The 24,037-nt window shown below is 57.5% G+C and overlaps 2 protein-coding genes across 10 annotated transcripts; one reads left to right on the top strand and one right to left on the bottom strand.

Annotated features, from left to right (window-relative positions):
* Positions 1-56: 56 nt before the first annotated feature.
* Positions 57-6,495, top strand: CCDC188 (coiled-coil domain containing 188). 6 transcript variants are annotated; one of them, XM_084800639.1, is made up of 9 exons: positions 57-440; positions 4,075-4,360; positions 4,516-4,626; positions 4,887-4,943; positions 5,027-5,086; positions 5,191-5,255; positions 5,379-5,436; positions 5,717-5,766; positions 5,849-6,495. In XM_084800639.1, the coding sequence occupies exons 1-9, from the start codon at positions 364-366 to the stop codon at positions 6,033-6,035; spliced, it is 951 nt and encodes a 316-aa protein (XP_084656765.1). In that variant the 5' UTR covers positions 57-363; the 3' UTR covers positions 6,036-6,495. The 6 variants fall into 6 exon arrangements, with proteins under 6 accessions (XP_084656765.1, XP_084656766.1, XP_084656763.1 ...); XM_084800641.1 differs by lacking the exon at positions 57-440 and adding an exon at positions 2,905-3,777; XM_084800636.1 differs by lacking the exon at positions 57-440 and having other exon boundaries at positions 2,904-4,360.
* A 152-nt stretch (positions 6,496-6,647) lies between these two features.
* ZDHHC8 (zDHHC palmitoyltransferase 8) lies at positions 6,648-22,250 on the bottom strand. Of its 4 annotated transcripts, none has more exons than XM_084800632.1 (11): positions 22,003-22,250; positions 15,974-16,095; positions 15,655-15,812; positions 15,400-15,572; positions 13,795-13,897; positions 13,368-13,459; positions 13,065-13,200; positions 12,640-12,760; positions 12,436-12,545; positions 10,254-11,251; positions 6,648-7,587 (listed from the first exon to the last, which is right to left on the bottom strand). In XM_084800632.1, exons 1-11 carry the CDS (start codon positions 22,104-22,106, stop codon positions 7,374-7,376), a joined length of 2,331 nt encoding a protein of 776 aa, XP_084656758.1. In that variant the 5' UTR covers positions 22,107-22,250; the 3' UTR covers positions 6,648-7,373. The 4 variants fall into 4 exon arrangements, with proteins under 4 accessions (XP_084656758.1, XP_084656760.1, XP_084656761.1 ...); XM_084800634.1 differs by lacking the exon at positions 22,003-22,250 and adding an exon at positions 21,884-21,942; XM_084800633.1 differs by lacking the exon at positions 6,648-7,587 and adding an exon at positions 8,158-9,331 and having other exon boundaries at positions 22,003-22,249.
* Positions 22,251-24,037: the final 1,787 nt, after the last annotated feature.

Raw genomic sequence — 24,037 nt, 5'->3', positions numbered from 1 at the left:
GGCAGGAAGCGGCTGCCATGGCAACTGGTGTCCAGGGAAGTGTGCTGCCTAGCAACAGGGGCTAGGGCCACTCCGGCTCCTCACAACACACCCTAGTTTCCCACACTTTCTGTGTGGCTGAGTCTCTGCACCCATCCACGGCCTCCACCCAGTGCAGACTCAGCCCTTCTCCTGCGTGGAGCCGGGGCTCCACACAGACCCTCAGCCCAACCCAACACAGTGATGAGCAGGGCGGGGTGCTGAACAGGTGTTAGCACAGGTGAGGCCCTGAGCAGGAGGCAGCTATGCTGCAGACCCAGGGTTCTGCTCTCCTTTTAGGCTCCCCCACCTCGAAGCTCTGGAGTTCAAGACCATACAAGGACCATGGAGAGAGGGGAGACATCTTCAGGGCTGGCTCTGAGAGAAACCAGCCTTCCAGATAGGGTACAGCCCAAGCAAAGGTAAGAGGATCAGAGGATGTGGGGTTCCGGGTTGAGGTAGGTACCCTAGGGCCTCAGCGCCTACGAGCGTCTAGGGTGCCCTTGGTACTTCCACAGCTGCTCAGCAACTGCAGCCCAACGTGGGCACCTGGATTGTGGCCTGAGGACCCTAGCCTATAGCCGTTTGTGCTGTGCCCTGTAGTCACACAGGATGGGAGTCCCTGAGTATCTGCCAGGCTTTTGTCAGGTTGGAAACACAGAGCACAGGATGGAGGACCCCACCACCAAACAGCTACTCAGGATCTTTGCTGGGGGTCCTTCAGCCCTACCCACAGCTACCTCACAGCGAATGCCATCCAAGGGCCTTCCTGGGTCCACACCTTTGAGACCATCATATCCTAGTAACCACGAGACCCCAGACAGGAACGAACAGGCAGGGGGCCTGGAAGACCCTCCCGGAGCCTGAGCAGGAAGCTTCTGGGTAGTTTAGGACACGCTGAGGCAAGTCCCGGGCCCTTCCCATTGTGCGACTGCCAGCCTCCACCTGTGCTGTGGGTGTATAGATGCGTCCCATCCTGGAACAAAGCAGAACTCCTGCTACTGTGGCCAGCTGGGCCCAGACTGAGCTGTCACTGTGACTCACACTCTTTCCTCTGCCACAGGTCTCAGTGGCCCCTAATGGGTATACATTCCAGGTCTGCAAGACACCAGGGGGCAGGCCATCGATCTGTAAAGGGACCTCAGCAGGTTGAAAATGGGATGCAGAGCTAACTCAGGGATACAGTTTGCCAGGAACTGGGACTGACTGGCTGGGGGCAAGCATGTGCTCCAGTACTGCTTATGGCAGCTGTCAGCAAACTTTCTTGACAAACTCCCTAGGTCTAGTCTTAATCCAGACATGAGAGCTGGGGTAGGGAGATGTGTGGCAAGAGGCCTTCCTTCTTAGACCTGGACCATCCCTATAGCTCCACTGAAAGCATACCCATTAGCTTTCTCAACTCCTCCATAAACAGAGACAGAAAAGAAAAGCCAGATAGGTTTTTATTAGGATAATGTCTGCTGGGAAATCTCAAAGCCAAACAAAAAGGAAAACAGAACCAAAGAACTATAAGAGGGGAAGAGAAAACATAGGCAACAAAAGATCTCTTCTTCCCCCTGCCCTCCAAGCCACTGCATCCTGAAAAGAGAACAGGATACTTCGGAAAAAAAGAAGAGGCATCCAGGGACCAGCAGTAACACCTCAGCAACCAAAGCTATGGCCACTGAAACTCAAAGTTAAAAAAGAAAAGACCATCGTGTGCTACATAACACTTTGGTCAACTACAGGCCACAAGTGGTCCTATCGCTGTGGGTTCAAGGCCAGCCTGGTCTACAAAAGTGAGTCCAGGCCAGCCAAGGCTACACAGAGACCCTGTCTCAGAAAACCAAAAAAAAAAAAAAAAAGTGTCTAATAGCTGCTGGGCACAGTGGCGCAAGCCTGTAACTCCAGCACTTGGGAGGCAGAGGCACACAGATCTCTGTGAATTGAAGGCCAGCATGGTCTACAAAGCGAGTCCAGAATATCCAAGGCTACACAGAGAAACTTTGTCTTGAAAAATTAAAAATTAAAAAAGTGTGTAATAATAGCAAGGCCTGAAAGTGTGACCCAATGGTAGGGTTTGTTTATCATGTGCGAAGCCCTGGGTTCCACTCCCATCACTGCTAAAAAAAACTTTTTTGTGTGTGTATGTTAATGAAAAACTCACATCAACTATGGAACTGTGTCATAGCATATCCCACATGCTCGTAGTGGAAATGGCAGGAACACAACTGAATAAAGTGCAGTACATACAAGGCACAGAGCCCAACACTGCAAAATGACAATAAATGACTATGTTGATCCCTTATGCATTCACTATGTGAGACTTTTTGTTATCTTAGTGTGTTTTTTAAATGACTGTAAAATGCGGCTGAGTGACAGTTATTTCACATCTTGCCCTGGTTTCTCCCCCTACCCACCCACCCCGCCCCCCTCACCCACAAGGGTACCCCACTCTGCACTTTTTCAGTCTCACACTGCTCCGCGCAGCAACCAAGGAGCAGTGGGTCCTTCACAGGCAGGTTCCACATGGCCCAGGCGTGCAGGAAACAGCACCATGTAGGCTTACACATGTACACTTTAGAATGCCAAGATGCCTACTGGCAATGTCTTCAGAATGCACCCCATCAAGTGACACAAGGCTGTGTGTCTTCCGGACCCTGTGTGCATTTGCACACATGTGCATGCACATGAGCGTGCACAAACACACAAAGAGGAAGAGAGAGAGAGAGAGAGAGAGAGAGAGAGAGAGAGAGAGAGAGAGAGAAATAAAAATACATTAACGATTGAAAATGAAAAAAACAAAAACAAAAACAAAAGTTGGGCATGGTGGTGCACGCCTGTAAATCCCAGCACTCTGGGAGGCAGAGGCAGGCAGATCGCTGTGTCAAGCCCAGCCTGATCTACAAAGTGAGTCCAGAACAGCTAAGGCTACACTGAGAAACTCTATCTCAAAAACAAAACAAAAGAAAACAAAACACACAAAAAAAAAAACCCACCACAAAAACAGAAAAAGAAAAGAAAAGAAAAATGAACCCAGCTAGTCTGGGAGGAGCCCAGGGACGAAATGTTTGCCTTGTGCGCAGAAGATCCTGCACATCCCCAGCATGCTAACATGTAAAGCATGCAACTTGGCCACTGCACTGAGGATAGGCAGAAAGATGTCTGTCGCCATGGAATGCCAGGGCCTCTGGGGTCACAGGGACCTCTCGGGTCAGGGATGTATTGCATCTTACGGAGCAGACATTCCCAGACCCTCTAGACCCATATGGTGACCTGTCAGCTCTTCCCACTCTCAAACTAAGACACAGCACGGCTTGTGACTTCACCCTGGGCTGAGAAGCAGGTCACTGGCAATTTGACCAGCCTGGAGGGCATAATCAAAGGGGTGTGGCCTTGATGACCTTGCCCACCCACCTTTATTCAGCTGGATCCTGACCAGGACACATAGCAGAAGGGCTTGAACCTGGGGTGGGGGCAGCTGCCATTTCTGCCACACTTGATTTCTTCCCGGGCTCAGATTTTTTTTTTCTCCCAGAGCCAACCTTCTGAGAATGAACGGGCACCATGAACATTTTTCCCCACACAGAGAAAAGACGCAGTCGCAGGGGATCCAGGGGCACTGAGAGCAGGGCTGGGGCGCTCTAGCCTCCCTTCTGCCCCAGCCCTGGGCCCAGCCCATTGTGACCTCCCTGGCTGTACCCAGGCCTTTGTGACTGTCACCCTGGATAGACTTGTGAACAGGAGTGACATCCAAAGTGCCCTCAAAGAGAGTGGCAGGTCAGCCAGGCCAGAGCCTGGACCTGGGGTCAGGAAGGGGTCACAGGGAGGAATGGAGGGGCCCAAACCCCTGGGACCCTGCCGACACTCTCACACCACCCAGTGTCCCCCAGCCCCAGTTTCGAGCAGCCACGGAGGATGCCTGGATCAGCCCTGTCAGGGATTTGTAAGGTGGCCCTGTCTGGCCCCCCTTCAGTCCACTCAGTCACTAGAGTCTTCCAGACCTTTCCCAGCTCCAGGGACAGGGGGTGGAGGATCCAGAGTGGGACGAGAGGCCCCTGGTATGTTTCTGTCCAGTGAAGGAGAGATGCCGCAACAGAGAGCTCGAGAGCCAGCGGGGTCCAGACAAGAAGTGGAGACTGGAGTAGAGTGGGGCTGGCCCCCGCACTCAAGGCATGAGCAGGGGCCACCCAGGCGGACAGGACCCCCCACCTCAGGACCCAGACCCTGCCCATGCCCAACCCTGCCTCCCGGGGGAGGGGCCATAGCCTCATCCAGGACAGCTTCCACACAGCTGCAGAGCGGGATGCTGAGGTCGGCAGAGCAATCCTGCCTGCAACTGGAGCAAGAGAACCACAGCCTGGTGAGTGCATCCCATGGGCCAATGTACAATGTAGGGGCGGGTGGGGTGGGCAGCGCAGTGGAGGGCTTTGGCTTTCTGCCTGAGAAGCAACCAGTGCACGTGGCTCCTATCTTTTTGCACTGCCCTCCCCCTCCCCACCTGGCCTTCCCATGCAGAAAAGGCTGAACCAGGACCTCCGGGAGCAGCTGGGAGCCCTCCTGGGGACTGGGCAGCAGCAGTTCCTGCCTCTGTGTACCGAGCACTCAAGCTGCACAGCCCTGGCCTGGGTAAGTGGGGGAACACACAGTCCCGGACCATGCAGCAGCACCCCCATTTATCCACAGCCTTGGGCATGCATGACCCCAGGGCTCTCCCACAGCCCTGAGGCAGCCAGTACCTGGCCCCTGGAAGTCACGGCACCTTTGCAGCTCTGCGGTGGGGGTAGGGGAGGGAATCTTTTGTGCAGCAATCCCAGGTGGACCCTGGGGAGAGGGGCTTGGCCCTGGGGGAACCGATTCCTGTGCCCACATTGCTGCTCCCCACCCAGAATGAGCTGCAACAGATCAGACTGTCCTTTGAGCGGAAGAAGATGGCCATTACTGAGGTGCCTGCTTGGCCTGTGGTGGGAGGGAGGCCCTGCTTTATCCTGTTCCTTGAGTGAGGCAGGCCTCAATTCCCTGCTCCCAGGTGTGGGACGGTGTGGCTGAAGTGCACATGGCTCTGAACAACCAGGCCACCGGACTCCTGGTAGGTCATCATAGGGCCATGGTAGGGGTGACAGCCATGAGACGCAGTGGGTAGAGCACAGTGGCGGGACAGAGAGGACTGGCTTCACTTCCTCTGCCTCCTAGAACCTCAAGAAGGACATCCGGGGTGTGTTAGATCAGATGGAAGACATTCAGCTGGAGATTCTGGGGTGATTCGGGGGACCCTGGGCTGAGCCAGGTCGGGATGGGGTGGCCCCTTCTCTGATCTCCAGTCCCACGGCAGGGGTGGTGCCAGGCTGGGGGAGAGGGTCCTCACAGTGTGACTCCTTCAGGGAGAGGGCCCACTGCCGCACTCAGGCCAGGAAGCAGCAGCAGGCGGCATGCTTGGAGGTACGGCCCCTCCCCATCCCTCCCTGATTCCTGAGTCCCCCCTCCCCCCAAGGGAACTGCTAGAGAGATTCTGAGAAACGAACCACAGGGACCAGGTCTCAGGGCTAGAGAGAGCACAGCGGCTGCAAGAGATTACCCCCGGGAAGGGAAGCGGGCACAGCTGGGTTGACCCACCGTGGAGTCCGAGTTTATTGTAAGCAACTCAGGGCTAGGGATCTGCCCTCCCCCAGGGCCCCCAAGGTACTGAGGACAGGTTCTGACTCAACCCCCTCCCTGACAGAAAGGCAGGCCACAGCTGGGATGTTCCGAGGGCCTAAAGGGCCAGTTCTGGTAGGTCACCCTCTGGGCAGAGCCCAGTCCCCCAGGATCACCCCGTGGGCATTCCCTACCCCTTAATTGCCACCGCTTGCAGGCTGCTGGCCTTGAGGCTGCTGCTGGGTGCTCTGCTGGCTTGCACAGCTGCCTACGTGTATGTGGTGGACCCCGCGCCCTTCGAGGGGCTGGTGCCACCCCTGCTGAGCAGAGCCGCCGTCTGGAAACTCAGGGCCCTACTGAGCCCCTTCTTGCGCCTTGAAGTGGACGACTTCCTGCCTTTCTAGACCGGAAATCCGGCAGCTCCAGCAAGGCCGCCAGGAGGCTGGTGCTGCCCCGGGTGTCCGGTGGCCTTATTGACCCCTGCCTACAGCACCTCTGCACACAATCCCTATCAGGAGCTGCAGAGAAGGGTGGAGGAGGGACTAGTCCTGAGGGCTGGGCCTGCAGCTGGATATACAGTCATGACACACTTTGCATGTAAGCTTGTTTCCATGGAAACTGGGGCTTTTGGGGCCAGAGGTTTAGAGACTTTCTGAGGCACTAAGTTGGTCTAGTGGTAGTAGGGGTTTGGTGGTGGGGCCCCTGGTTCAGATGAGTGTTGGCTCCTACCTGCTCCAAAGGGTACTTCTCCACAAAGGGCCCAGGAGCTTGAGGGTGTGGCAGGATGGTCTTTCCTAAAAGGCTACAGCTGGGGAGTTACTAGTCCTTCCTGCTCTCCTGGACCAGGCCCTCCTAAGGACCTTAGAAGTCAGAGCCCCAAAGCTGCTGACCCACCCTCATCTTGTCAGCTCTGCAAGGGGCTATTGACCCCTCAACCCATGGCCTCTAATTCAGCCTCCTGGCACTGTCCAAGGCTAAAATAGGGGCATTCACATTGCTGGATAGTGCCATGGAGGTAAGCAAAGAAAAATTTATTAGGGAAGTTGAGGGAGGGTAATCCTGTAGAACACAAAATGCTTTGTGGTATCTGTACCCCCAGATGGGAGATAGGACTGCTGCCCGGAAGTGACCCCAGGACAGGGCCTTTGTGTGAAAGTCAGCAAAGGTTCTGTTCCGCCCTCCTCCTACGGGCATCCAGGCCCCCCACAGGCTTGGGTATTCTCAGAGGTATCACCCCTGGATGCAGATGACCCGGGTGGGGTCAGAGCAGGCAAGAGGCAGAGATGGATGGACCAAATCCATGGTCCACCGGGCTGGCTGGCAGCTCCAGGACTTTAAGGCATCTGTTCATGTGCTTGGAGTTGAGTGGAGGGGTGCAGTAACCTGCGGTGACCTGAGACCCCCACCCCAGCTCAACCCACAGAGGCCTGGGCTCCCTGGAAGAAGTGGCTTAAAGTGCTTGGAAGGGCTAGGGAGGTTGGGGTGAAGGTCATGCTGGTTCCCAGTTCTGAGGCTACCCCCAGTTGGGCACGGAACTCCTGCAGCAGGTGGGGGTACTTCCTGAGGTCACCTGGACACAGGGCCATGGGCCTACCAGCCTGTTCAGTCAAGATGTGGCTGGTTGACAGGAAACGGACAGGCATCCCAGGCTACATCCAGCCCCACTCCAAGCTTTGCAGCAGCCTGGTCTTCCGGGTCCCCAGCAGGCTGTCCGTCCCCTAGAGCCACCTACTGGTGTCTTGTTAGGGACCTGAGAGGCTGGGGAAAAGGCTGGATGCAGCGGAATGTAGCCGACAAATGGTCCCACGGGGGGCCGTCCCCGCGGCCACGCTCCAGGGGGCCCGCAGCGGCGGCGGGTGATCCTCAGGATGGCCAAGGTGGCACAGGTGCAGGCCAGGAGTCCCCCTAGGCGGACCACGCCACCCCCATCCACGGCTACAGGTGCCAATTCGCCCCCTGTGGGCCGATGTCCGTGAGAGAGAAGCAGAAAGGTGGAGGTCAGCAGGGATCCAGCTATGTGCCCCACCCCACCCCCATCCCCGCCGCAGGCTCTGGACACCTCCCCGCTGGAAATCCCTCTCCGAAACACTGAACCTTGCCCAGCCCTCTCCAGCTCTGCTCTGAGCCCCAGCTCAGGAAAACGTGGCTTTCTGGTAATCCCTTGCCCTTCTTCCCTTGGCAGATGGCATGGAAGAGTGCATTCTAGAAAGTACTTTCTGTAGAGTTTCTCAGCCAGGTGTTGGCCCTGTGTGTACCCTCCATTGCACCTGCTCTGGTGCCTTGGATTCCCAGGAGGCGGCTATGGTCCTAGCCTTTCACCAAACACCCTGCTGTCTGATATGACAGAGACTGGGATAAGAGGCCTTTGCACTTACCAGCAGAAGGTCCGTTACCAACTAGGCCTGACCTGGCATGTCAGCAGAAATGATCAAGAGGAATGTGCCACTCTGTGCCAGCTGGCCAACCCCTTTCCTGACACCCACCCTGCACCCACAGCCATATCCTTGCCCAAGGAAAGGATCAAAATGATTTTTCCTTTTTTTAATAAAATTATAGATATATAGATGTAAATATAAAAACATAAGACAGACACAATGCAAGCGGACGCTGCCATGTGCTTACTCGGGTCCCTGATGCCAGGGGGAGAACTGACCCCTTCCTGATGTGCTTTCCAGCGGCGCTGGCCGAGCCAGTGCTGGGAACTCTGTATGCTTTGGGGTGAGGACTCTCCAGTTTGGCAGGGAAGGCCTGAGAGGGAGGGAAGGGGCTCTAGGCCCCACTAGTCCCTGGGGCAGCATCTGGTCCCCTCTCTTCTCTGGCCAACCCCCAACCCCCCAACCCCTGTCACCTCCCACAAGAGCATAAAGCAGAAGTTAAGGCTTTGATGAAGAACAGTGGTAGCCGAGCACTAACACATGAGACGTGGCACGGCAGCACAGCATACAGACACAGGGACATAAACCCACCAGCCAGGCAAGACAGGAACAGAGGGAGCTGGGACCCCTGCTACAGCCGGATTATCCATCATCCATCCATCCATCCATCCATCCATCCATCCCAACCCAGAGCAGGCCAAAGTTACACTCCCTGCAAAGCATAGGCCTTGCCAAGCAACAAGCTACCAGCTAGTCAGTGAAAGGCCATGTATCAGGAGCAGCTGGGAGAACAGGGCTGCAGCAACCCATCCACACAGGAGTGGGTAGGCCCATGGGATGACTGTTGGGGACTGGCCTCAGGGAATGAGGGCAACAGGGTGCAGGGCTGAGCTTGGCTGATGGAGGAGGCAGTCCAGGTCGCCATCACAGCCCACAGCCTTGGCTCCACCTGCCCTGTGAGTAGGATAAGTGGATGAACAGGCAGAGGCCGGAGCACAAGCTTGTGGAGGCAGGGCTTGCTTTCCTGTAGATGTGTCCACACCAGGCTTGGGTAGCCTCCTCTCCCTGGGGCAGAGAACTCGATGGGGTTGGGGAGCTACTGTGGGGGGTCCTGGTCCCCGTGGAATCACAGCAGATGAGTGGTGGTCAGTTCTCACACCGAGATTTCGTACGTAGTCCCACCCACGCCGGACACCTTCTTAACCAGCGTGTGCCGGGCAGGGCTGGCGTTGGGCCCCATGGGGCTGGCGGCAGGCCCCAGACGGGCCATGCCTGGGGACTGCCCGTTAAGCTTACTTGGGGGGGTCTTCAGCTGAGGGTGATCCCTGCATCAAAACAAGCACATACACACACGTGCACACACAGTGAACACAGGACAGTAGGCGCTAGGACACATGCAGATGTGGACTGGAGCGCTGTGTCCTGGACCCAGGCAGTCCTTGCCCTTAGGATTGTGCTGTCACGGGACAGACAGACACTGTCAGGACTGCTATCATCCTCACGGGTACCCTGATCTCTCCTAGTTGGATCAGGCAAAGAGCAACTAAGGCTGAGTTTCTGGGCCCTACCCTGCCCACTGGGCTTGAAGTTGGGAAGCTCAGTAGTGGACGCACAGCTCTCTCCCAGCCTCTCCGGGAAAAGAGAAGATCACACCTATCCTCTGGTCTATTCAGAGCTACCACTGTTCCCCTGAGGGGACTATAGCTGGTCTCCCCATCTCATCACTCCTGAGAAAAGTTGGGGATGCCCCACGGACCCTTTGTAGCCTCATATCCTAAACAGGGGTCTCCTCTCAGGCCTCACCTGAGACCAAAACAATGAAAACGATGCTCAGGTTCCTGGGTCCTTCCTGCCCTTGCCTGTCTTTAAGCATGGAGGCCCTGCTGTCTGGGGCTGCATGCTCAGTCCATACCAGTTGTGGCGAGGCAACGTCCCTCAGTCTCAGCATGCCTAGCATGCATTAAGACCTGGGAAGCTGGGAGTCCAGAGACCCATGTAAAGCTCGCTCCAGGGCGGGCTCTCAGCCAAGTCTGTGCTGGCTCAGCATGCAAATGTGTGTTCCCACACTCATAGTGTACCCAGGGCCAGACCTTCCCAAACAAGTAACTAGAGGCCTTGAAGGCAAGCTAAGGCCCACCCACCTTGCCCTGCTCCTACAGACAACCGTGGGTCTGTAGGATGCGCTGGGAGAACCAGGTCATGAGGGGTTCTGAATGAGGCAACCCATCTATACTTCTGGACACCCACCTCTGCATAGCCAGTGAGGGCGGTCGGTCCGGGAGGTCCGTGTGGATGAAGGCGACAGCCTTGGAGCCCGCGTAGGAGGGTGATCGGGGCGTGCCTGGTGGGGAAGGCAGGCCCTGCCGGGCAGGTGACCTGTGTGAACCACTGCCAGGCCGGGGTCCCGGGGCATTGTTGTTGGCCTGGTCAGCCTGTAGGGAGGAGGAAGATGTCCGAGGTGCCCGACTCATGGAGCTGGACAGTGAGGACAACGACGTCTGCAGGGCAGGATTGCGGGCACCACCGAAGCCAGGCCCAGCCACGAGGTCATCCCTGGAGCCATACCGCAGCACAGAGCCACGGGGACCTTCCGTTAACACACTGGCCTGTTGCAGGCTGTAGGAGCTGGGTGTGTCATAGACACCAGAATCGCCAAAGAGTGAGTCAGTCTGGGAGCGCAGCAGCCGTTCGCGTTCTTCCCTGTCCTTGCGCTCCTGGATAGAGGCCATGATGGTCCGAGACAGGTTGTCATAGCGCACAGGAGAGGGCTCCCTAGGCCGGGGACCCAGCACAGGGCTGAAGCTGCGGGCTGGGGGCCGTGGTGGGTCTGATGGCCCAGGGTGCAGGTAGGGTGAATGGTAGCCGGCCATGCCGACGGAGGGGTGCGTGGGACATGCGTGGCTACCGGGCGAGCCAGGGTTAAGTAGGCTGTCATAGGACAGGCTGCCATTTCGGTTGGGCAGGGCATGGGGAGCGAAGAGACCACGGTGAGGGGTGGGGGGCCCACCTTCAGAGCGCAGTGGCTGTAGGGTCATGTGGTCCCCACCCCGCCGACTGGCAGCCTTGAGACTCAGGGAGCGTAAGGCACCTGAGAAGGCATCCGTGGCATTGAGGGGCGGGGAAGGGGGATAGGTAGGATGCAGACCACCAGGCCCGTGGTCCGGGAGATCCAGGCTGGGCTCAGACACGAAGTCTAGACTGTGGGTGCTGTCATCTGCCAGAGTAAGGGAGTCAGGGCCCGGGACCTGTAGGAGGACAGGGTACTCTCATACTGCCCCCTCCCCCACTTACCTGACTCTATAGCACCAAGAACTCTTGAGGCCGCCATTCAGTACACCAGCCACAGAAGCAAGGGCAGCTGACACAATCTAGAGCAAGAGGTTCCCATCCCTGGCCCACACCCCTCTCGTGCCTACTATGGATAAAATTTACAACAGCAGAGTCAGCTCCAAGTTTCCAGGAAAAGTAGTGTGGGGCCTGCCTCCACCCACAATCACTAAAAGAGGCTGCGTGGACCCTTCCTAAGCCACCAATGGTGGATCTCCGTGGTGGGAAGCCAGGCCAGGCTTTTCCAGACACTGGGTCTATGTCTTGAGTCACTCCAACCCAGAGTGGCCACAGCCACCGGTTGAGGGGCTTTTTTTTTTTTTTTTGCCTCTCTGACTAGAACCGAGCCACAGGCCCCTCAAATTCCAAAGCCTTTAAGAGTAACTGTTGTCCTGGTGTACTCAGGCGCCTTATAGAGTCCTTCGTGGGGTGCAGTCAGTCACAGGGAGGCAACGGCCCAACCTCCCAGCCTGCACTGCTCTACTGCCCCCAGGATGGACCCTTGCCCATAGGGGCTCAGGCTTGCTCTCACCCAATGGCCCAGACAGGTAAGGAGGCCCCCAGGGGAGAGCTGGTCTAGATGTGTGGAGCTAGTCTCCGGATGACAGCCTTGGGAACACTCAGTTCTGGATCATTCCACAGACTGCTGTCCCACAGCGACAGACAAAGAAGTACTTAACTCAGGAAAATAAATGTGCTTTCTCAAACAAACCTTCAATTCTTCTGAGGGCTTCCCGTGGGCCTTACAAAATGACTAATGGTGGAATTCCAGCCATCCTAACTGCTAGAGGGGGAAGCTTCCCGCCTGGTGTATGGGCAATGCCAGTAAAGAAAGCAGAGATGCCAGGCCAGGATGCTCCCCTCCAAGGGACCCCAGCTCAGTATGCCCACAGCATGGAGAGCTGCCAGCGCGCACATGACAACTCTGACAGTATGGCCTTGTTTGAAACACAGAATGGGAACAGGACACCGTGACCAAGCAAGGCTCTCCCCAGGGACAGACCTTTCCCAGCAGCAGGTCCCTCTCAGGGATGGGACTTTCCCAGAGGGGGAGCTGTCTTCAGGGTTGGGGGCCCTTCTCAGAAGCAGAGTCTGGCCTTACCTGCTCACTAGGTCCACAAAAGGGTGTCTTGGGACCAGTGGAGAAGGCTGGCCGGAACTTATACATGGCAGGTGTTGGAGGGCTGGTCCTCTGTACTGACAGGGCACTCTCTGCGAAGAGGGACCACAGTCATGGGGTGGGGTGGGGTGGGGAGTCACACAAAGCTCACTTCATGTCCCTTTCCTCATCTGCCCTCCACCTCACCAGCACTGCCAGGTCTTGGGGTCTTCAGATCTCTTCCAAAGGTGCCAGGCTCTATCTTGGGGGGCAGTGGAGGTCCAAGGTCCAGAGGTTTCTCATCCAGCTGGTCTAGACTGCCCTTGGACTAGAGAAAAGGCAGCAGTGTGAGTGAAGTATGGGGAAGGTTGTTTTCGAGACGAGGTTTCTCTGGGTAGCCCTGGCTGCCCTAGAACTTGCTCCGTAGACCAGGCTGGCCTCAGAGGTCCACCTGCCTCTGCCTCCCAAGTGCTGCAATTACAGCCATGTGCCACCATCGTGCCTAGCTCAAGTTTGGTGTCTTCCTGTGGCTCTGGATACACGCACAAAACTTGCCTCTCCTTTCCTGTCCCCACCTCTACACCCCACAACCCCGCTCTCACCCCCGTTACTGTTCCAGTCCAGACCCCCACCTTGCTGCGGCCAGCTTTCAGCCCATTGTCGCTAAGTTTGACCTTGAGGGGCACAGCTCGCTCCAGGAGCTCAGGCCTCAGGAAGGGTGGCTTTAGGTGCACTGAGAGCGGCATCCTGGGGGGCTCCACCACATACCTGTGCCAGGGCAGAAGGGTCAGTGGCCAGACAAGCAGGCCAGAACAGACCAAGGCAGGGCCAGCCCCACCTGGCCAGAGCAGAAAGGAACCAGGCTGAGGGTCCGAGGCTGCCCACCCCACACCCAGAACAGGCCTCCTTGTCCCCCTGCCCAGGCCGGGCCTCACCGGGGCGCCAGGGGACTGCATAACACGTGCTCCACGTTCCCATAGCAGCCTCGGGTGAAGGGATTCACACCCCCGCGGAACTTCCCAGTCACCTGTGGACATGGGACCCCTCAGCCAGCCTGGCCATCCAGGACAGGTGGGGGACACAGGCAAAGGTAGGCAGGCATCCTTAGAAGTGGTCTTCATGGGAGGCAGTGTGGGCAAAGTGGGCTCAGCGATGCCCTATACCCAGGTTACCCTTGCCTGCCCTTGCAGGGCACTATTAGCATTTCTAAGCCTTGAGTATTTAGTTGGTGGTTACAATGTCCACGGGTGGCAAGTGTGCAGGGAATGAGCAGCCATGGCCCCACACCCTGAGCCCCCCTCCCACAGCTGCCTAAGCAGCCTCACATGAGGGTTCCTGAGGCCCAGCCCACAGGGTTTGCACCTGCTCATTGGTGGTGCGCCCCCGAGTGACCAGTACCACGTGGAAGCCAGTGAGGCCGATGACAGGAATGAAGAAAAGGCCAGCCACACACATGACAGCCATGCTGGCCTGTTAAGGCCAAAAGCTGAGGCAGGAACACGGGGACACCACCCCCCCTGACCACATACTGCATTGACAGCTTTGTGGCCGCCCTCACACCTAAGCACAGCAATGCTTGCTGGAAGATCCATGTCCCCACTGACCTCCCCCCCCCCCCCACAGAACATGCTGCCTTGGGCTGGAAGATCCATGTCCCCACTGACCCCCCCCCCCACAGAACATGCTGCCTTGGGCTGGAAGATCCATGTCCCCACTGACCTCCCCCCCACAGAACATGCTGCCTTGGGCTGGAAGATCCATGTCCCCACTGACCTCCCCCCCCCCCACAGAACATGCTGCCTTGGGCTGGAAGATCCATGTCCCCACTGACCCCCCCCCCCCACAGAACATGCTGCCTTGGGCTGGAAGATCCATGTCCCCACTGACCCCCCCCCCCCAGAACATGCTGCCTTGGGCTGGAAGATCCATGTCCCCACTGACCTCCCCCCCACCACCACAGAACATGCTGCCTTGGGCTGGAAGATCCATGTCCCCACTGACCTCCCCCCCCCCCACAGAACATGCTGCCTTGGGCTGGAAGATCCATGTCCCCACTGACCCCCCCCCCCCACAGAACATGCTGCCTTGGGCTGGAAGATCCATGTCCCCACTGACCCCCCCCCCCACAGAACATGCTGCCTTGGGCTGGAAGATCCATGTCCCCACTGACCTCCCCCCCCCCCACAGAACATGCTGCCTTGGGCTGGAAGATCCATGTCCCCACTGACCTCCCCCCCCACAGAACATGCTGCCTTGGGCTGGAAGATCCATGCCCCCACTGACCTCCCCCCCCCCCACAGAACATGCTGCCTTGGGCTGGAAGATCCATGTCCCCACTGACCCCCCCCCCCACAGAACATGCTGCCTTGGGCTGGAAGATCCATGTCCCCACTGACCCCCCCCCCCCAACAGAACATGCTGCCTTGGGCTGGAAGATCCATGTCCCCACTGACCTCCCCCCCCCACAGAACATGCTGCCTTGGGCTGGAAGATCCATGTCCCCACTGACCTCCCCCCCCCACAGAACATGCTGCCTTGGGCTGGAAGATCCATGTCCCCACTGACCTCCCCCCCCCCCACAGAACATGCTGCCTTGGGCTGGAAGATCCATGTCCCCACTGACCTCCCCCCCCCCACAGAACATGCTGCCTTGAGCTGGAAGGATCCATGTCCCCACTGACCTCCCCCCCCCCACAGAACATGCTGCCTTGGGCTGGAAGGATCCATGTCCCCACTGACCTCCCCCCCCCCACAGAACATGCTGCCTTGGGCTGGAAGATCCATGTCCCCACTGACCCCCCCCACAGAACATGCTGCCTTGGGCTGGAAGATCCATGTCCCCACTGACCCCCCCCCCCACAGAACATGCTGCCTTGGGCTGGAAGATCCATGTCCCCACTGACCTCCCCACCCCCCCCCCCCACAGAACATGCTGCCTTGGGCTGGACCCCATGAGGATAAGGATACGTGATGGTGGTGTGGGCGGCTCCTAGCCCTTCTGAGTGGTTGAGCACGTAGAGCAGACCGAAGGCCACCACCCCCACCATGTGTGCGCTGAGTGACAGCAGGAACAGGAAGAAATAGCGGTAGTTGCGGCGTCCGATGCAGTTGTTGACCCAGGGGCAGTGGTGGTCAAAGTCCTGGCAGGGGCAGCGTGTCAGAATGCATGGAGGGCAGGAACTGGGCGCAGGGCCTGGTGGGGGCAGGGGCGGGGGCGGTCACCTCCACACAGTTGTCACAGACGCTGCAGTGTGAGCAGCGCGGTGGACGGTAGAAGTGGCAGGTCGCACACCACTTCATGCGGACCTGGATGCCCCGCACGTCCACATTCTTGTACAGTGGGGCCCGGAAGTCATCCTCCTTGTCCTCGTCCTCGTCCGCTGAACGTCAGGAGCCCAGTAGGGTGGCAAGAGTACAGGAAGGTGAGCTTCCTAGCAGGAGAGGACCTCTCTAATCTCTGCCCAGCCCACCTACCGGGAAGCCCAAGTCAGCCACTTACACTCTAGCGAAAAAGGATGAGCTGCCCCATACAGGGCCCTACCTCGGGGGAAGACTCCAGGGTCCATGAAGGTGGCCATACTGAAGTTGGCCAGGACAAAGAGGAAGAGGATGCCATTGTAGACAGGAATAGCTGGTGACACAGCTCTTGTCAACCATGGGCACCTGCAATGGACAATGGGCAGAGAGAGCTGGGGCTGTGAAGGAGGCAAGGCCACTGGTGTGCATCTGGGCCCACCAGGCCACCAGCAGGGGGCGCTGGCAGGCACACAAGCAGTTGTCAGCTATCATTGCTCCTTGATTGTGTTCCTCATGCCCAGAGTAAGCTCCTTGGGCTAGCTCCAACCCTGGCAACCCCAGGGCCACTGTCTGGAACACAATTCACAGCTGAGGACACATCTCGGAGATGCCCATCAGCCTAGGGTCACAGCACTGGAGGTGGCCATAGAGCTAAGACAGCCTGGCTGCAATTTGTTCAGGGACCCAGACAGGAGCGAGAGAGAACTCAGAGGCCAGTGAACTACCCAGCAGCTTGAGTCAGACTGTGCCAGACCTGTGCCCCCTCAGTACGGGCACTGCTTCAGCCACTAATGGGGGATACCCTCCCCTCTTTTCTGCAGGGTCACAGCCTTCTTTTGGGTCTGCACAGGAGACCTCAAACACTAAGAAAGCACACACCCTACCCTTCCGACCTCTCGCCATCCCACAGGACTTGGGAGCCAAGGTTGCCCCCCCCCCCACTTTCCCAAGAAGCCTTCCAGATGGCGTCTCTCTCTCTCTGTAGCTTCTCAGTAAGGACTTTGCACACCTGCTTCAGCCCTGACCAGAATCCCCCGCAGAGACACGGCAGGCCTTGAAACCCTAATCCTGACCTGCAGTGGCTACTGAGTCCACCCACTGGGTTCTAGAAGCTCCCCTGGCTCAGGAAGCAGGGTTTCCTGTGTCCCTGGCTGCGGAGGCAGGTGGTGGGGTACACACAGGGGTTTACTTTCCTGCCTGTGTTTGGTCCTTTGCAGAGCCAGGCATGTGGAGTTTCCCTCCCGGCTGCTCCGACCGCAAGATGGAGTGATGGTGGCAGCCTGCACGGCCTGCAGCTACCCGCCACTCGAGTGCACAGTCCACACTGTGTGCCCACGCCTGCCTTGGCCAGGAGCCAGGCCCGCCGCCCCAGCAACCACCTCCATGGCAGCAGAACTATTTTTAGTGGGAAGCAAGAGGCTATTTAAAGCTCCTGCTTCCCACGGCAGCACCCTCTATGGGGCCACCAGCCATGATACCCCATCCTCTTCCCTGGGCCAGGATGGACACACAGCTTAACAGCACAGGCCACAGCCACTAGGGTCCAGCAGATCACACCCGACCTGCCAGCCTGGAGTGTTCACACGCCACACACTACCTTCTCTATCTCTGACTGACACACAGATGGCACTGAAAACATGTCTACGACCTCTCCCCCTTCCCCCCGCTGTCCAGCAAAGCAACAGTGGCACCCCACAGCACGGCCAGCCCAGCAGTGAAGAGCTCAGCAGGTAGTGGGGAGACTCCTGAGAGAAGCAGCCAAGCCTTCCTGGGTCGGGGTCCCCTCCAGCCTGACTTTGGTAGAACACACCAGTTCCCTGTGGTGTCTGATGGGGATCGGGGGGTGGGGGGGTGGGGGGTAGGTTCCACACTGGTACAAAGTGAAAAATCAGAGCCCATGTTAGAAAGTCAAAAGCATAGTGTCAAACCCTAGTGTCCCCTGCAGAAATGGTGAGGGGTCCCAGGGCAGCTGTAAAGGGGGAGGCACAGGTGTAGAGGAAGCAGGTTGGGGTGTACATGGGGAGACCTTGTCCTACATGAAGCACCTTGCCCTTGGCTTTCCTGGCCATGAAGTGGAGACAACTGCTGTCCTCCCTCTGCATCAACAAGAAGCTGAAGACCTCAGGCCTCCTGGCTTTCACTTGGGCTAGCCTCGACAGTGCAGAGGGTCTAGCTCCCAGGGCTGGAGTGCTCCCCCCACCCCTAGCCTGGCAAGCCTGTATTTTGCATTGCCTCTCCAGCTCCTCAGCAGACGGCATGGGCCAGACGGTTGCCCTGAGTGAGCTGCCTGAGGAGCAAGGGCCATCATTGGCAGTTGGCACTGGTGGGTGCCACTGAGGTAAAGGGTAGCCTCTGTCCAGCACAAGCACCACCGCATAAACACACAGCAGGGCCAGTGAGGCCCCAGCTAGGTATCAAAGGGCCTCCTGACACACTTGGAACTGGAACCTAAGACACTGTCCTTGCATCGTCTCTCGGCCCCTAAAGCTTGACCGAGGTCCAGGACCAGGCGCCTGTCCTCTCTAGATGTTTCTGGTGGCCTCCCGGCCAGGGTCTAGAAAGAATCCAGACTCAGAAAGCCTATGCACTGAGCAGGGAGAGGGTTATGTGGGGAGCACAGCACATACTGGCACACGCAGAAACATGGACACAAGCACATGTGCACACAAGCATGCCCCAAAGCGCACACAAAAGCACAAATTTACAGCTCACAGATAAGTGAAAGCACAGACAACCATCCCACATGTGTGAACAGCTGCAGACACAGGGACAGGCAGGATGACCTGCATGTGGACATACACACCATGTAGCCATAACTGCACATGTGCTCATGTCCAGGGACCCAGGGACACGTGGACATAGCCATGTGGCACACCCCTCTTCTTCCACCGCCTCCCCTCAGGCTTGTCTCACCTAGGTCAGCTGCCCACTACCCTGGGACTCAGGCAAACTCTCTGCCTGTCTGGGCTTCCCACTGGCCCCAAGTCAGGGCAAGAACGAGCACCCACAAGGACCACCAAAGACTGAAAGGAGGTGTGAGGACACACAGGACACAGGAGAATACTTGAGGCCATGCCAGCGTTCCCAAAGGATATGGCATGTAGGAGCACTAGGTACTTGTTTGCTTAGCCCTCTGCTCGAGACAGTTACAGTGCTTGCCTGTGAAATGTACCCTACTCCAGCCTGGGCCTACCAGACACACTAGGCTGGCCCCACCCTGCCTGGCTCCAGGAGGGCCCAGCTGGAGCCAGTGCACACATCCCTGAAGGCACCGCTTTGAGTCCTGAGCATGCAGGAGGGTTAGAAAAAGTCAGACAGAGGAGAGGCTCCATCTGCAGGTGGAGCATCTGGTCTTCAGTGAGCAGGAAGGCACTACCTGCTACATTCCTAAAGACCCTCTCCTGGCTGGCCCAAGCCCTGCTATGGACTACATGTATGTGTGGTGTGGTGTGTGTGTGTGTGTGTGTGTGTGTGTGTGTGTGGTGTGTGTTCCTAGCTCTGGGGGCTCCAAGCACCCTAGGTCTAAGATGCCTCCTGAGCAACAGTAATTCAGGCAAGAACACAAGCCATCACTATGTGCCCCACCCAGGTGGAGGTCCAGAGCCCCGCCTAGGCCAGCCGAGAGTCACCGCCCAGAAAGGGGGTGCCTTCTGCCAAAGCTAAATGTGGAATGGAAATTTTTTACTCAGACATTTTCTTTTAATCAAGTTCTTCATTAACACCGTCTGAAAGCATCACTGGCCTTGGGTGCCCGGGGCCCCGCACACAACAACAGCCTCTCACCCTGGACTTCCATGAAGCAGCTACACCCACCTGCCCAATCCCTAGACATTTGGACAGACAGAAGCAGGCTCAGAAGAGCAATAATTTCCATCAAAAGCAGGACGCCCTGGCAGGGGAATCCATGGGGTTTTCAAACTATGCCACAGTTGTTGCCTTCTACCTACGTCCCTCATGGCTTCCAGGGAACAGACCGGACTGTCCGCTGTCCCAGCGTAGGTTTCTAACAATGCAGAGAGCTCAGGCCCCCCTGAACCAGCTCTACCAACCAAGGTGCCCAAATGGTTATAACACAGCAGTCTCCACACCCTCTGGCACGCATTAGCCATGTCCTTTTGAAAAGTGGATCTGGGCCGGGCGTGGTGGCGCACGCCTTTAATTCCAGCACTCGGGAGGCAGAGGCAGGTGGACCACTGTGAGTTCGAGGCCAGCCTGGTCTACAAAGTGAGTCCAGGACAGCCAAGGATACACAGATAAACCCTGTCTCAAAAAAAAAAAAAAAAAAGAAAAAAAAAGAAAAGAAAAGAAAAGTGGATCTGGGGGCTGGCCTGGCCTGGAGGAGGCCTTTGGACCCATCCCAACACCAGTCCTAGCTTGGCACTGTACCACAGAGACAGATATCCCAGCAAGAGCCCACCCTGCCAACTCCCCCCACCCCCACCCCTAGTCTAGAAAGAAGTTGATTGGGAGGGAGTCCCTGGTCCTTCAGTCTTCAGGCTCCCCCTTCTTGGCATGTAAGTAAATTGTGCCCTGAGAGGAGCTGTTCACACTCAGTAGTGCAAAGAGAAGACACGAGGGTCGTTCACCTTCAGATAAAGTTCCGGGCCCCAACATGAGCCCCCAAGGGTAGGCTGGGGACCCCACTCCCTTTTCTTGGTATCTGAGGTGTCAGAGGGCTGTGCCAGAAACAGGGCGGGTGGGAGGGCCTGAGAAAGACACCTATACCCCAGGCTGGCCACCACATGTGCCCTGACCCTGCACGGCCCAACTCAGCACAGCTGTCTGGCAGAGCCCCTTCTGAGAAGAACAGAGCCACCTGGAGTGCCCCGGCAGAGCCAGGTGGGGGCAGGTAAGGTCAGGGCCAGCCACAGCCACATCTCAGGGATTCACTCAAAGGGCAGATGGGGGTACACACAGACTGAGCAGGGCAGGGCCTAAGTCAAGTCATGTTCTCCCAACTGCAAAGCCAGGTGAAGTTAGAGACTGTTGCTCCTTAAAGAGAATCCCACCCCTCACGAGCACCCGAACTTCAGGTTCAACAACAGTAGGGAAGGCATTGCCCAGGGGAACAGTAGTAACCTCAGGACCAGAGCTTGGGGTTCAGCCAAGTTCCCAGGAACCACCACATAAGGACCTTTCTGGAACGATGGAAGTCCTCCGAGGAAAGAAAAGTACAGGGTGGAGGATTTAAATTTCTCTTACAACTTTTATTCCCATATTTCATGTCTGAATTTTAAAGTCATGTTCAAAGACATTGATCTGTCCCTGAGACAGATCAGTCTGTATCTCCCTGCACTGAGGCAGAACCCCACTCCAACCTCTAGTGGACTGGATTTTCCAGGATGTGTCCCCTCCAGTCTCAGTTCCCTAAGCCCACCTACCACCACCCCTCCCTTAACTCAACAGTCCACAACATCTGAGTGACAAGAACACACAGGCTCCTCGGAGCCAGAAATAAGCCCGTCCACACAGGCCTTTTTTAAACTTGCTCTTTGCAGCCGGTGGCACCCACCCAACCCCAGCCTCCAGGTAAGGACTCTCCTCCTCCAACAGGCACAGAATGCAGACTCCCACAAACGCGGCTACACCAATTCTACAAAGTGGAAAGGGTGGCTCAGGTCCACCCCAGGCTCACCTACATCTGGGATTGTCCCACCTGGAAACAAACAGCCATCCCTTTGGTCACCTGAGCTGTGTCAAGGCTCTGGTATTGTAGAAAGAAATGAGTGGTCAGGGACCATCATGACTGACCCCATGACCTGTGAGCCAGTCTATCAAAAAAATTAAGGCTGCAGCTGCTGGGTGCCAGGCTGGCAAGAGTGCTCCCTCCCCACGCCTGGCCTCTGAGGTCTGTTTATCCCCCAGAACTAGAAGAGTAGATGCTGGGGCCTGGGTATAGCTTGGTCTGCAGCCTCTCACAGTGCTGTGCTCAGGGAGGGCAGAGGGCCTCAGTCAATCGCGTCTGTGTGGCAGGCCACACCTACGCGGGAATCGCAGGAATAACTTGATTTTACACGCTGGCTGCGACGTGATGGCCTCACAGCTCCCACCCGCCTCTAGGAGGGTGGGTGACTCTGGGTGACACGCGTCCCATTCCAAAGCCCCGGGGGAAAGAAGGGCTGCAGCCACACCCAGGGCCTGCTAGACCGCTCACCTGTCCGCGCTCCCTGGACCCTAGCCCTTGCCTCCCCCTGCGGATTCGCTCAGCCCGCTGCCTTCTCCGTGGGGCTCGTGAACCCACTCTGCCCCCCGCTGGACCCGGCGCCGACTCACGTGAATACGAAGAAGAGGGTGCTGGAGCCAACCAGCAGCGCGGCGGCCGTGGCCACCGGGATGTACTTGGCAGGTTTGAGGCGCGTCCCGGGGCTGCGGGGCATCCTGGGCGCCGCGCCGCCGCATCCCTCCCCGGGCCGGGCGGGCGGGGCCGGCCGGGTCGGGCCGGGGTCGGGCGCGCGGGCTGGACGCGGCGCAGGATCCGCGGCAGCGGCAGCGGAGGAAATCCCACCCCACGGGCGGCGGCGGCGCGCTGATGTCAGCGCGCCCCTTAAGGTGGACCCGGCGGCAGGGCCGCTGCGGGGGCGGGCCGAGGGCGGAGCGCCGGGCGGCCGTCTTCTCTTTTGCAGGCTAGCACGCCACTCCACGCACACGCCACGACCTTCTGGACCCGCAGGGCTGTGGGAAGCCCGGATTTTTTGCTTGCAGCCTCAGGCCCTAACCCGGGACCCCTTTTGGGCCTACATGCTCCCCAAGCACAGTCCTGGAGCAGGTTGAAGGTCCGCTAGCAATCACTAGGGTGTGGACGAGATTGCTGTGACAAGGTAGGGATATCGTGGTTATACAAACCTTACCCAACTCGCAGCCCTCCAGACACCAGGAGTCGAGCCACCGAGTCTCTGTCTACGACCTGGTTCAGGCTACAGGCTTGACTGAGGGCATGTGTAAGTAAGAGACTGAGAAATGCCTTTAGAAGGCTGGTGCAGTAGGAAAAGTGCCAGTACCCTGCTCAGGCCTTGAATAGAGAGAAGGCGCGCATGCTCCCACCCGCGGGAAATCCCACCTGCCAGCGCCAGGACACTGCTGCTTAAGGTGGACCGGCCCTCCAAGAATGCCGGACAGGCAGGTTAAGGCGTCTGCATTGGCTTTCTCTGGCAGATCAGCCTTCGTGTGTTTTGAGTAGGGGCGAGGTCAAACTCCATGGCTTGCCTTGGCCACAACAACACAGCCTATTCAGGCTCTGGGCAGCATCCTGGCTGGCGATTCCCCAGGGTCATCCCCAGTCCGGAGGCCTCTTCATATCCCACCCTTCCGCAGATGGAGATACTGGGACACCCCCCCCCCCATCCCCCACCTTGCCCGCACCCCTCATCCTGTTCTCTTGGCTGCTGTTCTGTGCTTCTGTATAGCCAAAACCCAGAGGCCTGCAACACTGCCACAGGCTTGGGGCTCCTTGGCCTGGAGGCCCACAACTCAAGGCTGGATGCCTTGATACAGAACCGGCTTTCCAACAGCAAGAACACATTTCTGTTCTGTTGATCAGTCCATGCCAGAAGATGCAGCACAGCAGGGTCACCAAGAGTTCTTCCAGTATTGGTAAGATTGGCAGTGATGTGACCTTTGGGCCCAGTGGCAAGCAGAGTGGATACACACTCCTTTCTGCTCTTAGGTGATAGCCAGCTGGCCCTCTGCACTAGGCAAAGCTAAATGTGCCCCCACTAGAACCTGGACTTCTACAGAAAGCTCAGAACCACAGCTCCCTCACTCCGGAGTTCCTTTGGGACTGGTTCTGCTCATATTGTATGTAGGGTACCAAGCAGCCACACTGCTCCACTGCCACACCCATGCAGGAACACAGCCAACACTGGTCATGGAAGACTGCTTGCCTGGTGTGTGAGAGCCTTTTGTTTAGTGTAGATTTTTTTTTTTTTTTTGGCTTTTCGAGACAGGGTCTCTCTGTGTAGCCTTGGCCATCCTGGACTCACTTTGTAGACCAGGCTGGCCTCGAACACACAGTGATCCGCCTACCTCTGCCTCCCGAGTGCTGGGATTAAAGGCGTGCGCCACCACGCCCAGCTTAATGTAGAATTTAGGCAGAGGTGTCCTGGGCGGGCAGGGCCCCCATGTGATGATAGTACCTTTCTTCCTGAATGGGGCTGGCAAGGCAGCGGGGAGCTTGGGCACTGTGAGGCCCAGGCAGATCTTCTTTACCAGAGTAGCCATGGAACCCACAGCCCAGGACAGGGGAAAAGGGAATGAAACTGAAGTGGAAAATGGCAGTCAGCCCAGTGGAGGGACCTGAGATGCAGGTATA

The sequence above is a fragment of the Acomys minous genome (genome assembly GCF_964271855.1).
Source record: "Acomys minous genome assembly, chromosome: 11".
Lineage (NCBI taxonomy): Eukaryota > Metazoa > Chordata > Mammalia > Rodentia > Muridae > Acomys > Acomys minous.
This window is presented reverse-complemented; position numbering and strand designations above follow the sequence as displayed.